This window comes from Cyprinodon tularosa, unplaced genomic scaffold (genome assembly GCF_016077235.1).
Source record: "Cyprinodon tularosa strain WSP-4 unplaced genomic scaffold, ASM1607723v1 ctg1162, whole genome shotgun sequence".
Classification (NCBI taxonomy): Eukaryota; Metazoa; Chordata; class Actinopteri; order Cyprinodontiformes; family Cyprinodontidae; genus Cyprinodon; species Cyprinodon tularosa.
Window position 1 is genome coordinate 1 of NW_024037962.1, and position 13556 is coordinate 13556.

Genomic DNA, 13556 nt, shown 5'->3' on the forward strand with positions numbered 1-13556 from the left:
CCATGTGGAGGACTTCCGTCCTCCTAAGAAGTAGGTCTTTGGTTCAGTCATCATTCAGCTGTATCTGAGGCTGGGACTTTGTTCATTAATGTAATGTTGATAAATCAGTTAATAACAGCAAACTTTTGGATATATTGTTACATCAGAGTGGATTTAATTATTATCGTACATTTAGAGGAGAAAATTAGTAATTTATGAAATGATGGAAAATAAAAACCCACAGGAAGAACTTTAGTTTGAGTTTCCTTCATCCTCGATGTGATTTTCTGGTGACCTTTAACCTGTCTCCCACTTATGGGAGCGCTCCTTCAGCTGGAGCCTCCTGCTCTCCTCAGCTTAAAGCCACGGCTCCTCTGTCTCCAGGTCCACCGTCCTGCAGCAGCAGTTCAACAAGATGGGCAAGGTGGAGACCGGCTCGGTTGCCCTGCCAGCCATCATGCGCTCTGGAGCCGGAGGTCCAGAGAGTTTCCAGATGGGTTCCATGCCCCAAGCCAAGCAGCACATCACCAGCGGCCAGATGCACAGGGGACACATGCCTCCTCTGGTAAAACCAAAGCAGCTGTGTTAGCTCTGCTGGTTCCACAGATGGGAGCATTAAACAACTGGAACCATGATCTGCTTTAAGCTCCATTTACCTGATTAGAGTCTAGATCTCTGTGGACTTTTCACACAAGGCTTCCTAACTGCTCAGTCGTAATGATTATTTAGCCCAACATGTGCTGCACTGCATCAGCATCATCTAGTCCAACGGTCCAAGACCAGAATCGCTCTCTACCAGGGCTGCAGGAACACAGTGACGGTGTTTGCTTCTCTGGTCGAGGAACGTTCATAGGTCAACCTGAGATCCCAATCCTCTGCAGAGCTCTCTGGAACTGCTGGGATCAAAGTCCAGACAGAGGTCCCAGGAAATGAGATGTTTCCACTGAGTTTTATGTCTTGTTTCCACAGACGTCGGCACAGCAGGCCCTAACTGGAACCATCAACTCCAGCATGCAGGCCGTGCAGGCGGCCCAGGCCTCCCTGGATGACTTTGATACTCTGCCTCCGTTAGGAACAGATCCTGTGAGTTTTACTCTGAGACGATCCAGACGGCTTCAGAAACACCTGAACAGGATCTCTGTTTTTTAGAACAGGTCAAATTATCCAGAACTAAAGCTGCTGTCAGATGTCGTTTCCTCTGAACCAGAAATGTTCATCATTATTAGGCTTATATCTGCCAAAAAGTATTTTCTTTATTTGAATTAGCAGTTTAATGTAGTTTCTGTTGTTCAGTGAGGAGAAGCTAAGCTGCTCTACGTGTTCCTGATGTGACATGTTGCCTTTTTCCTGCATTATGTTCCTCTGCTGAAAGGCATCCCAAGCCTGGCGCAAAAACAAGATGGACGAGTCCAAGCATGAGATCCATTCCCAGGTGGATGCCATCACAGCAGGCACAGCCTCCATGGTCAACCTCACTGCAGGTAGAGAATGACCAAATATTCAGTTTCACCTCGTTCTATGTGGACAGGATTATTTAACTAGTTTCAATAATTTAACCCATATTCAGTCACCCTAAATATTACCATACCCAGCGTCTATCTAACCGTTACCAGCCCATTACTAGCCCCTACCTAACCATTACCGCCCCCTACCTGACCATTACTAGCCCTTATCTAACCTTTATCATTCCCTACCTAACTGTTGCCATCCCCTAGCTAACCATTATGCCCCCTTCCTAACCGTTAGTAGCCCCTATCTAACCATTACAAGCCCCTACCTAACAGTTATCAGCCCCTGTATAACCATGACCAGCCCCTATCTAACCATTACCAGGCCCTACCTAAACGTTACCACCCCCTACCTTACTGTTACCGCCCCTTACCTAACCTTTACTAGCCCCCGTCTAACCATTACCAGCCCCTATATAACAATTTTCAGTGCCCACCTAACCATTACTAGCCCCTATCTAACCATTACCTAGCCCCTAGCTAATCGTTACCAGCCCCTAGCTAACCATTACCTAGCCCCTAGCTAATCGTTACCAGCCCCTAGCTAATCGTTACCAGCCCCTAGCTAATCGTTACCAGCCCCTAGCTAATCGTTACCACCCCCTAGCTAATCGTTACCAGCCCCTAGCTAACCGTTACCAGCCCCTAGCTAACCGTTACCAGCCCCTAGCTAACCGTTACCAGCCCCTAGCTAATCGTTACCAGCCCCTAGCTAATCGTTACCAGCCCCTAGCTAACCGTTACCAGCCCCTAGCTAATCGTTACCACCCCCTAGCTAATCGTTACCACCCCCTAGCTAATCGTTACCAGCCCCTAGCTAATCGTTACCACCCCCTAGCTAACCGTTACCAGCCCCTAGCTAACCGTTACCAGCCCCTAGCTAACCGTTACCAGCCCCTAGCTAACCGTTACCAGCCCCTAGCTAATCGTTACCACCCCCTAGCTAACCATTATGCCCCCTTCCTAACCGTTAGTAGCCCCTATCTAACCATTACAAGCCCCTACCTAACAGTTATCAGCCCCTGTATAACCATGACCAGCCCCTATCTAACCATTACCAGGCCCTACCTAAACGTTACCACCCCCTACCTTACTGTTACCGCCCCTTACCTAACCTTTACTAGCCCCCGTCTAACCATTACCAGCCCCTATATAACAATTTTCAGTGCCCACCTAACCATTACTAGCCCCTATCTAACCATTACCTAGCCCCTAGCTAATCGTTACCAGCCCCTAGCTAACCATTACCTAGCCCCTAGCTAATCGTTACCAGCCCCTAGCTAATCGTTACCAGCCCCTAGCTAATCGTTACCAGCCCCTAGCTAATCGTTACCACCCCCTAGCTAATCGTTACCAGCCCCTAGCTAACCGTTACCAGCCCCTAGCTAACCGTTACCAGCCCCTAGCTAACCGTTACCAGCCCCTAGCTAACCGTTACCAGCCCCTAGCTAATCGTTACCAGCCCCTAGCTAATCGTTACCAGCCCCTAGCTAACCGTTACCAGCCCCTAGCTAATCGTTACCAGCCCCTAGCTAATCGTTACCACCCCCTAGCTAATCGTTACCAGCCCCTAGCTAATCGTTACCACCCCCTAGCTAACCGTTACCAGCCCCTAGCTAACCGTTACCAGCCCCTAGCTAACCGTTACCAGCCCCTAGCTAACCGTTACCAGCCCCTAGCTAATCGTTACCACCCCCTAGCTAATCGTTACCAGCCCCTAGCTAACCGTTACCAGCCCCTAGCTAACCGTTACCAGCCCCTAGCTAACCGTTACCAGCCCCTAGCTAACCGTTACCAGCCCCTAGCTAACCGTTACCAGCCCCTAGCTAACTGTTACCAGCCCCTAGCTAACCGTTACCAGCCCCTAGCTAACCATTTCTAGCCCCTAGCTAACCATTACCGGCCCCTATATAACAATTTTCAGTGCCCACCTAACCATTACTAGCCCCTATCTAACCATTACCTAGCCCCTAGCTAATCGTTACCAGCCCCTAGCTAACCATTACCTAGCCCCTAGCTAATCGTTACCAGCCCCTAGCTAATCGTTACCAGCCCCTAGCTAATCGTTACCAGCCCCTAGCTAATCGTTACCACCCCCTAGCTAATCGTTACCAGCCCCTAGCTAACCGTTACCAGCCCCTAGCTAACCGTTACCAGCCCCTAGCTAACCGTTACCAGCCCCTAGCTAACCGTTACCAGCCCCTAGCTAATCGTTACCAGCCCCTAGCTAATCGTTACCAGCCCCTAGCTAACCGTTACCAGCCCCTAGCTAATCGTTACCAGCCCCTAGCTAATCGTTACCACCCCCTAGCTAATCGTTACCAGCCCCTAGCTAATCGTTACCACCCCCTAGCTAACCGTTACCAGCCCCTAGCTAACCGTTACCAGCCCCTAGCTAACCGTTACCAGCCCCTAGCTAATCGTTACCACCCCCTAGCTAATCGTTACCAGCCCCTAGCTAACCGTTACCAGCCCCTAGCTAACCGTTACCAGCCCCTAGCTAACCGTTACCAGCCCCTAGCTAACCGTTACCAGCCCCTAGCTAACTGTTACCAGCCCCTAGCTAACCGTTACCAGCCCCTAGCTAACCATTTCTAGCCCCTAGCTAACCATTACCGGCCCCTACCTAATCGTTACCCTGAAGCCTTATCGTTTGCAGTTAAGAAAATGATGAGCAGCTAAATTTCTTCACTTTGGTCCAAATATTCTTTGATATATTGTTTGATTGTTAAATTTAGAACAACGGTCCTCACTGTGATGCCAAAACAGAAGCGGATACACACATTTATTAAAGAATAGCTCAGGCTTTATAATGGTATAATATAGTTACTGTTAATAATCAATGATCTCAGGCTTTATAATATAGTTTATTTCCTGCATTAGAGGAAATGATGCTAACTGTTGGAGTAAATGCGTCGGCCATGTTTGTTCTTAGGAGATCCAGCTGAGACGGACTATACGGCGGTGGGCTGTGCCGTCACCACCATCTCCTCCAACCTGACGGAGATGTCTAAAGGTGTGAAGCTCCTGGCAGCCCTCATGGAGGATGAAGGTGGAAACGGGCAGCAGCTGCTGGGTGCAGCCAAGAACCTGGCCGGCGCCGTTTCTGACATGCTGAAGACGGCGCAGCCGGCTAATACAGAGGTAGACGGCTGAAGGAGCAGAGACCGTGCTCTGATTTCTGTCTGCATTCATTGAGCTTCATGTTCTTCGTATCTCGCTGCTGCAGCCTCGTCAGAACCTGCTGCAGGCTGCAGGAAACGTTGGTCAGGCCAGTGGAGAGCTGCTGTCCCACATCGGAGAGACGGACACAGATCCACAGTTCCAGGTTTGATGAGCTTTCTCCATTTTTACAGCCTGACAGGAGAGGAACTCTCTCCAGCCAGACATCAGAGGATGATGTCTGGCTCACAGTTTGCCCTCCAACCTACCCTGAAGGGGTGGAGTTCCAGACTCCAGTCAGGTTCTGCTTCACCACGGTCCTCAGAGACCTGGCTGTGGTCACTAGGACCTGCTTCATGTTGGAACATGGAGCAGGTCCTCCTAAATGAGGAGCTGCATTTAGGAGGTGATGAAGGGAGGGGTGGGGATGCTGCACGAAGGGTGGGACCAATTAAAACACAATGAATGAGTCCTGAGATGTGAAGGCAGTCAGGCAGAGTGAGAAAGATCCAAAGACCTCAACCTCAGTCTTTAAACAAGGGAAACTCAGCAGGCTTTATCTGCTCCATGTTTAGCAGGTTTTCTGTTCCTGTAATGTCTGGTGTTTGATGAATGTATCTGACAGCTTCGGGGAGGAGGATCTTACAGGGATGCCAGATGGAGAACTCCCACTGAAGTTCAGGTAGAAGATGAAGGAATAAGGAATGACCAATCAAGTGGACGTCTCTGCTTAATTCTCTGCATCTTCATACCCAATCAGAACAGGTTTATCAGGCGGCTGAGTTCAGGCTGCTGTCCTTCTAGCTCTGCTTAGATGAACCTCTTTACTTCCAACCAATCAGATTCAGCCTCAGCATCCAGGCTGCAGGTTTTCACCTCTGCTGACAGAAGATGTTTCTCTGGATGTTTCTGGACCAGTGTTCTGTCAGATCAGTCAATACCCGTTTATCCTTTACTTATCTCATTAGTGTTGTACGAAAAATACACCTTAAACTACCTCAATGGGGGTGCATCCCTTTAGTTATGTACAAAAAAACTATTTGATTACTTTCTGGTGTTTTAGGAGCGTATGGCCATCTGACCTTAAATTGCTTTGTTTATGCATGACTAAAGAGAAACACGCCTGTTGTTGTGGCCGTTTATGCTAAATTTATGGAATTTGTTATTTCTACCAATTAAATTTTCTTCTTTTGATATGAAAAATATATTTCAGTTAATTTGGAACCAGAATTTATCATTTAGTTTTTATATTTGGAATTGTTTAGATGAAGTTGTTAATTGGTGGATTGTTTTGTAAAATGATTTTTTGACCAATATTTTTAGACCTTTAAACATTAAATTATCATTTTTCTTTTAGTAATTATTTTTTCTTTGCTTTTACAATAAATAATTCAAGCCTGCCTGTTACTCACAGCCTTTGTTGGAAATATTGGTATTTTGGGACAGAAGGCTGCGGCTCCCATTAAGGTAGTTTAAAGTCTATTTATGATGCAAAGCTAAAGGGATCAATGTAAATCTGACTTCCTGCGTATCGATTATGCTGATCTGACAGAACGGCGCCCGCCTCCTCTCAGTACTGGCGGTTCTGTTCTGGTATGATCTAAAGGTAAACCTTCTGATGAAGCGAATGAAGGAGGATGATGAGGAGTTGTTTGGTCTTCATCAGTGTAATATCTGGTGGCTCTGTTGATTGGCCTCCCAGTAATCGGTGCTGGTTGATCCCTGATTTCACATTGAATCATTAAATCAGGACTTGAAGGCTGATTCCTCACCATCAAAGCGCTGCTCTCCTCCACAGGACATGTTGATGCAGCTGGCCAAAGCCGTGGCGAACGCCGCAGCGGCGCTGGTGCTGAAAGCCAAGAACGTGGCCCAGAAGACGGAGGACTCGGCCCAGCAGAACCGCGTCATCGCAGCGGCCACGCAGTGCGCCCTGTCCACGTCCCAGCTGGTCGCCTGCACCAGGGTGAGTACTGGGACCCAGTCCGTTACTGGTATTCCGCTGAAAGTGGACCCGGTTAGGCAGAACATGACCCAGGAGCAGGGGCGGATCTAGAAAAATATCTATGGGGTGGCGAGAGGGGGGCGGGAATTTTTGAGGGGTGGCAACATATGGCATTTATTAACTCTGAATTTAATCACAGTTTGGTGAGAATAGATTGTACAGTCAGTGTTTCATGTGAAACAGTTCATATTAGAAATACATCGTACAATGTGATCTCACCTAATAGGAGATAGAAGAATGATAACACTACTTCTAGAGGGGCATTATTACAGGTATTAAGGTAAGACAGGTGCTGAGTCGCAGATGTGAGAGATTGACTGTCAGAGAGGCAGCTTTGCAGCATTTGCACAAGAAGAAACTATAGAAAGAAAAACATCAGAGATCTATGGACTGAGCTGGACTAAAGTGAGCAGAACTACACAGTAGAAATAAATGGGTCAAGGCACCCGAACAAGGTACTGGACATCTATGTAATGTTTACTCTGAACACACATTTACCCCATTTGTTCCTCAGTAACTTGACATACAGCAGTTACGGCAACATGAAAGGGACATTTCATGCATGTAGATCTGCTGTAGATAGAGCTGCTGTATCAACAAATAAAAAAAAGGCAGGTACTGGATGTTACATCAAAATCTCCACAAATCTGAAAAGAAGCAACATAAAAATACATTTTGCTTCCAGTCTGAAAAAGTATAAAACATTTAGTGAGTAGGTTCATACAGGTCATTTCTGGATAGTTTCATATTATATATACAAAAAAAGAAACAACAACACTGCTTCATATTAAGCAGGATTTACACCAGTATCACATTTTTAACTTTTAACACTTTTGGTTTTATTAAATTAAATATCAGATTTTCTCAGGTGCCAAAACAAAATGTAACAGCTCTGTAAAGGTTCACCAGAGAGCAGAACATAAAGTTAACATGACTATAACAGCTGAATGCAGCGATTTCCATGTTGCTCAGCAAAACGCTTCACTAATGTATTTAGATCCAATGCCTTTGTGCGTTTTGATTTGAGTTCAACCAAACTGATCGTCTCTTTTCTGTCATAGTTGACCGCAAATATGTCTTTATGAGCCTGAGACGTCAGGCCTAACTAACATCATAGATAGAAAAATAACATTCTGCAACCTGATTTTTATCATCTGTAAATCAACATTGCAGCTATGCTAGCAACATTGAACTTTCATTATGATTTCATTTCTCCATAGATAGTTAATCAGTGTTTACCTGTTTCATCCCGTGTCTCCTCTCCCCATCACCCCTGGCTCCCTCGCTTTGCCCCATTAGGTGTTCAAAACTAATCAGTCTCAGTCGCTCTGGCATCATCTCATGCTGCATTCACTGCAGTCCGACATTAGAAATTAGCGGTCATAATTCTCAGATTATCCATAATTTATAAGCCTTGCCACCCCTACTGCCAACTGGGGTGGCAGCAGGGGTGGCAAGCTGTCAGTTAGGGGGGCAGTTGCGCCACCCCAGTAGATCCGCCTATGGACAGGAGATAGCTGGAGGAATTTATTCTGAAGTTTCTGTTAAAGCCTTTACCTCATCAGCCACTAACTCCATGTTTTTATTGAGATAGAGGCCATCTGGGCCCCTACCACGATGATGCTTTGGTCGTTCCTGGTCCAATCCGAGGCCTTCCTTTCCTCCTCAGGGTGTCATCAGGTTCTGACCCAGTTCTTGGTTCTGTGTGGCAAAGCACAGACCTGTAAGGGCTTCCCCTCTGAGGGACGTCCAGACGGCCGTTTCTCTGGAAGTTTCCTTTGGAATAAAGGACTTCATCACGTTCCTTCCCTTAATCTTATAGAATAAACCAGATTATCACCTCAAACACCAGAAGTCACAGTAAAATCCATCAGTTTCTTCAGTGTTGGATGTTTGGTTGTCTCCTCTAGATTCCTTGGGTCGTTCTCTGCGCTCTGCAGAGTGTAGAGGAACGCCTTGAATGATCCAGAGTTACTAGAAAATGAAAGTCCACCTGAACAGCTTCTTCGCTAAACACCAACAATGATGATGTGACTAAGTGGTCTTTAAGGTCCACCTAAGCTTGTTTTCTTCTTCTTCTCTGTGGAGGTGGTGGCTCCAACCATCAGCTCCCCGGTCTGCCAGGAGCAGCTGATCGAGGCTGGGAAGCTGGTGGCCAAGTCGGTGGAAGGCTGCGTGGAGGCGTCACAGATGGCCACCAATGAGGAGGGTCTGCTGAAGCAGGTGGGCCAGGCGGCCACGGGCGTCACCCAGGCGCTCAACGAGCTGCTGCAGCACATCAAGCAGTACGCCAGCGGCGGCCAGCCCATCGGGCGCCACGGAGAGGCCACCGACTGCATTCTGGACGTCACTGAGAAGATCTTCAACGCCATGGGGAACGCAGGTGGGTGGGGGAGGACCAGCAGCACCATCTTCCAACACGCTGCTGCTCAGGGAGTCCTATGACAACTGCACTTCACGCTGCCCCCTGGTGGTCAGTGGAAACATGACAGGGTTACCAGGTTTGATGCCATCTACCTGCTGCAGGTGATGCGTACGGCCTTTGATTGGTTTATAGACATGTTCGCTGCCTCGTCATGTTAGTCCCTCTGAGGACGTCCTTATTTCCAAAAGGCTGCAGACGTTTCTCCACGGAACAGAGGTTAGAACGCCCAAGGTTTCCAGAATTCAAACCAAGCAACACCAGAGTGTTCCTTCTTCCCATTTCCTGCTGAAGTCAACTACATTAGATTTTAAATCTTTTGCAGTGTATACCTGCTCTGTTCTGAAGATACTCTTAGCAGTGACATTCAGGAAGGCCATATCGTTAACAATTAATTGAAGTTTTACCTTCAGAGCGTTTGCCTTGGATTGTTCAGGCTGATGTTAGTGAGTCCAGATGAGGAGCACTAACCTGCACAGGAAGCCAGGCGCTATAGGCTAATGTGTTGCAGAGGATCTGGAGAGGTTGCAAGGTGAACGGAACAATCCGCCCGGCCATTAAAGGAGAAGGTTATGTGCTGCTGGCAGGTCAGGGTTGGTCCTGAAAACAGAGGCAGAAAATATTTAAAAGTTTAAACATCAGTGATAAAACCTGGAAAAGGTGACTTTATCAGCCCGCACTGTTAACACACAAGAAATAAGTAAAACATTCTTAAATTCAATGTATTTCCCCTTAATTTAAGTAGGTAAATAAGCTAATTTTCCAATGGAATGAGGATTTTGATTCTTAAAACAAGATAATTAGATAATATGCACTGGAAATTAGACTTATTTTGAATGTAAATGTTTTTCCATTGGCAAAGTGTCTCACTTACCTCCTCAATCCAAGAAAAAAATGTATTTATTTTAAGATAAAATGACTTGTTTAGATTGATATTTTTGACACAGCAGAGCCAAAACGCTCCAAAGTATCACGGTAAAATCTTTGCATCGTTCTCTCCAGGGGAGATGGTGCGCCAGGCTCGTATCCTCGCCCAGGCCACGTCTGATCTGGTCAATGCCATCAAGATGGACGCAGAGGGAGAGTCTGACCTGGAGAATTCCCGCAAGCTTCTCTCCGCCGCCAAACTCCTGGCTGACGCCACCGCTAAGATGGTGGAGGCCGCTAAGGTGCGCCCCCCTCAGGACCGCTGCTTTAGCCTAGCCGTCCGTTAGCTCGCCGCCTCACGTTAGCTCGTCTTTTTCCAGGGTGCGGCCGCCAACCCCGACAGCGAGGAGCAACAGCAGAAACTGCGAGAAGCTGCAGAAGGTCTGCGCATGGCCACCAACGCCGCGGCGCAGAATGCCATAAAGAAGCGGCTCATCAACAACCTGGAGGTGAAGGAAATGACCGGGGGGGCATTTTACCAGCAAACGCTTCCAGGCGTCAAACCAACGCCTTCTTTCTTCTCTCCCAGAATGCAGCCAAGCAGGCGGCAGCGGCCGCCACTCAGACCATCGCTGCCGCCCAGCACGCCGCCTCCAGCAACAAGAACCAGGCTGCACAGCAGCAGCTGGTGCAGAGCTGCAAGGTGAGCTCTGATGTCATGTCAAGGTGACCTTTAAGGTTTCTAACACTTGGTTGAAGAATAGGTTTCAGAAACGCTCCTGGAATCTGGAGCTCAGACCTTCGCTGGTCAATGAGAACATTTCATTAACAGGAAGTTGATTCTTCTTTAAATACGGATGTTTGGTCTTGATTTAAACAGCTTAGTAACTCTAACACAATGGAACAAGATGATTAACGCCTGAAATGGTAAAATGAACAGAAAACCTTTCATCTTATTTCCCATTCATCTGATCGTTTGCAATTCAATTCTATTCACTTTATTTCTATAGCTCCAATTCACATCATGTCATCTCAGGTCAGCTTCCAGTTCACCAGATCATCCAGTCAGATTGATTCAAAGTTTTCTATCTAAGGAAAACCAGCTGATCAGATTCTGCAGAGTGGGAGAATAGAGATAGAATGAAGCAGAATGATGAAAAGGGGTCCCTATGTCCTCCAGCAGTCTAAGCCTATAGCAGCAGAACTATAGAGATAGATCAGGATAACCTGAGCCACTCTAACTAGAAGCTTTATCAAAAAGGAAAGTTTTAAGCCTAGCCTTAAAAGTAGACAGGGTGTCTGCCTCACGGACTAAAACTGGTAGTTGGTTCCACAGGAGAGGAGCCTGAGAACTAAAAGATCTGCCTCCCATTCTACTTTTAGAAATTCTAGGAACCACTAGTAAACCTGCAGATTGAGAGCGAAGTGCTCTGTTAGGAACATAAGGAACAATCAGATCTCTGATATCAGATGGAGCTTGGCCATTTAAGGCTTTATATGTGAGAAGGAGGATTTTAAATTCTATTCTGGATTTAACAGGAAGCCAATGAAGAGAAGCCAGGATAGGAGAGATATGATCTCTCTTTTTCATTTTCATCAGAACTCTGGCTGCAGCATTTTGGATCAGCTGAAGGCTTTTAACTACAGTTTGTGGACTTCCTGATAGTAAAGAATTACAATAGTCCAGCCTTGAAGTAACAAATGCATGGACTAGTTTCTCAGCATCACCCCTGGACAGGAGATTGCTCATTTCTGCAATATTCCTCAGATGAAAGAAGGAAATTTTAGAAACCTCTTTGATCTGGGATTTAAATGACAGGTCCTGATCAAAAACAACACCAAGATTTTTTACTTTATTATCTGAAATCAGTTTAATCCAAATGAAGTGACTGACTAATCAGCTTCTTTTCTGCAGATGCTTTCATTTAGCTGCTCTGGGGAAATGTTCTCTGCCGTTTAGAGCGGTTGCTGCTTTGCTGCTGTGACCGCGCTGCAGAACGCAGCCTCTGTCGTCTGAAGCTTCGTCTTTCAGTCTTTCTGCTGCAGTTTCTCAGACGATCCTCTGTGTGCGATCAGGTGGCGGCAGAGCAGATCCCTCAGCTGGTCCAAGGAGTCCGAGGCAGCCAGTCTCAGCCGGACAGCCCCAGCGCTCAGCTCGCCCTCATCGGCGCCAGCCAGAACTTCCTGCAGGTCATTATCAGCCTTTCATCTCTGTTTCAATTAACCCTTTCATGTGTTTTTCTTTTTTATTATTCTTTTCATATTTTAACAATAATTTACCAAGCAGCTAAAAATCCCAGGTTTGTGGACAGAATCAAGGATTCAGCATCAGTTGGTTTTTTTTCTGAAGAGTCTTTTTTAAATGAAGATGAAGAAAGAAGGAAGGAGCAGAAAGGTTGTTTCTGCTAAAAAATTTACATGTTCAGCGTTAATGAGAGAGGAAGACGAGGTAGAACTGCTGCAGAAGTCAGTTCAAAGAGACGGCCTGAGGGAAGGACCCGTTTCCATGGTGACTGCTGGTTGAAGATGGCGTCCTGGATGTGTGGATTATGCAGAACTGTTGACCTGCTCCATCAGACCCAAAGATCTCTGCAGACGGTTGGTTCCAGTCTGGACCCGTGAATCCAAACCCACTGCTATGGACTCAATGATGGTGGTGAAGATGACCTCCTGCCACAGGAGGCGCCGAGGACCACCTAAGCTCCAAAGACCTGCTGTCGATCCAGCTCCACCCGTCTGTTGGTCTCCATCCTGGATCACTCCTCCAGAGGAACAGTTGGTACCACTGTCAGTGAAGTGGGACGAGAACACTCCCCTGAGGAACGCCACTGCTGATGGTGCCCAGGAAGATCCTCCCCTGTGCCACTGCCGCTCAATTAGAGGTGGAGTATGGTGTTGTCCATCAACTGGATCCTGACTGCTTCCTCTGCTGGGGTTCCATCATGGATGCCAGACGTTCTTTAGATGCTTCAGTTCCGTTCAAAGTGTCCATGGATGTGAGGACCGCAGGTCTGTGGTCATATGACCTGTGAAGGTGACCAGGAACAGAAGTTCTCACACCTGCAGAGACTTGGTGAAGATGCAGTGCAGGTTCTCTGCCATGAGGAAACGTTCCTCTCTCACCTTTAGTTTGGGCCTGCTGCTCCATGAAGAGCTGCAGTTGATAGATGCCTCTCTAACCAGCAGCAGGAGCTGTTTAGGTCCAGGGTTCTGCTCAGAACGGCAGTGAGATCCTGTGGATGAATGGAGAGATGGTCCAGGGAGCAGTGTGGGGTTAAGGGTCTTGCTCAGGGACCCAGAGTGGCAGTCTGTGGGATTTGGGCTTGAACTCAGAACCTCTGGATTCCAAGCTCTATGTCCTAACCAGTAGGCCGCCGCTCCTAATGTTCTGCTCTCTGTCTGCGGTGTTCTGAGTGTTCTGATCACCTGATGATGATGATGAGATGGTGTCCCTGTCCTCCTCCAGCCGGGGGCTAAGATGGTCACAGCGTGCAAAGCCACAGTTCCCACCATCAACGACCAGGCGTCCGCCATGCAGCTCAGCCAGTGCGCCAAGAACCTGGCCAGCGCCCTGGCAGAGCTCCGCACCGCCTCGCAGAAGGTAAGACGGAGC

The 13556-nt window shown here is 47.4% G+C and overlaps 1 protein-coding gene across 1 annotated transcript in view; it reads left to right on the forward strand.

Annotated features, from left to right (window-relative positions):
* Positions 1-4: 4 nt before the first annotated feature.
* LOC119798079 (talin-1-like) overlaps positions 5-13556 on the forward strand; it is a gene marked incomplete at its 5' end in the record, with an annotated part of 40910 nt that continues 27358 nt past the window's right edge. The window contains 14 exons of the mRNA XM_038307420.1: positions 5-30; positions 364-544; positions 949-1062; positions 1352-1460; positions 4423-4631; positions 4717-4815; positions 5275-5331; positions 6448-6615; positions 8743-9037; positions 10079-10245; positions 10324-10452; positions 10533-10646; positions 12020-12133; positions 13410-13544. Coding sequence (XP_038163348.1) covers positions 5-30; positions 364-544; positions 949-1062; positions 1352-1460; positions 4423-4631; positions 4717-4815; positions 5275-5331; positions 6448-6615; positions 8743-9037; positions 10079-10245; positions 10324-10452; positions 10533-10646; positions 12020-12133; positions 13410-13544 — 1917 coding nt within the window. The remainder of the gene's footprint in view (positions 31-363; positions 545-948; positions 1063-1351; positions 1461-4422; positions 4632-4716; positions 4816-5274; positions 5332-6447; positions 6616-8742; positions 9038-10078; positions 10246-10323; positions 10453-10532; positions 10647-12019; positions 12134-13409; positions 13545-13556) is intronic.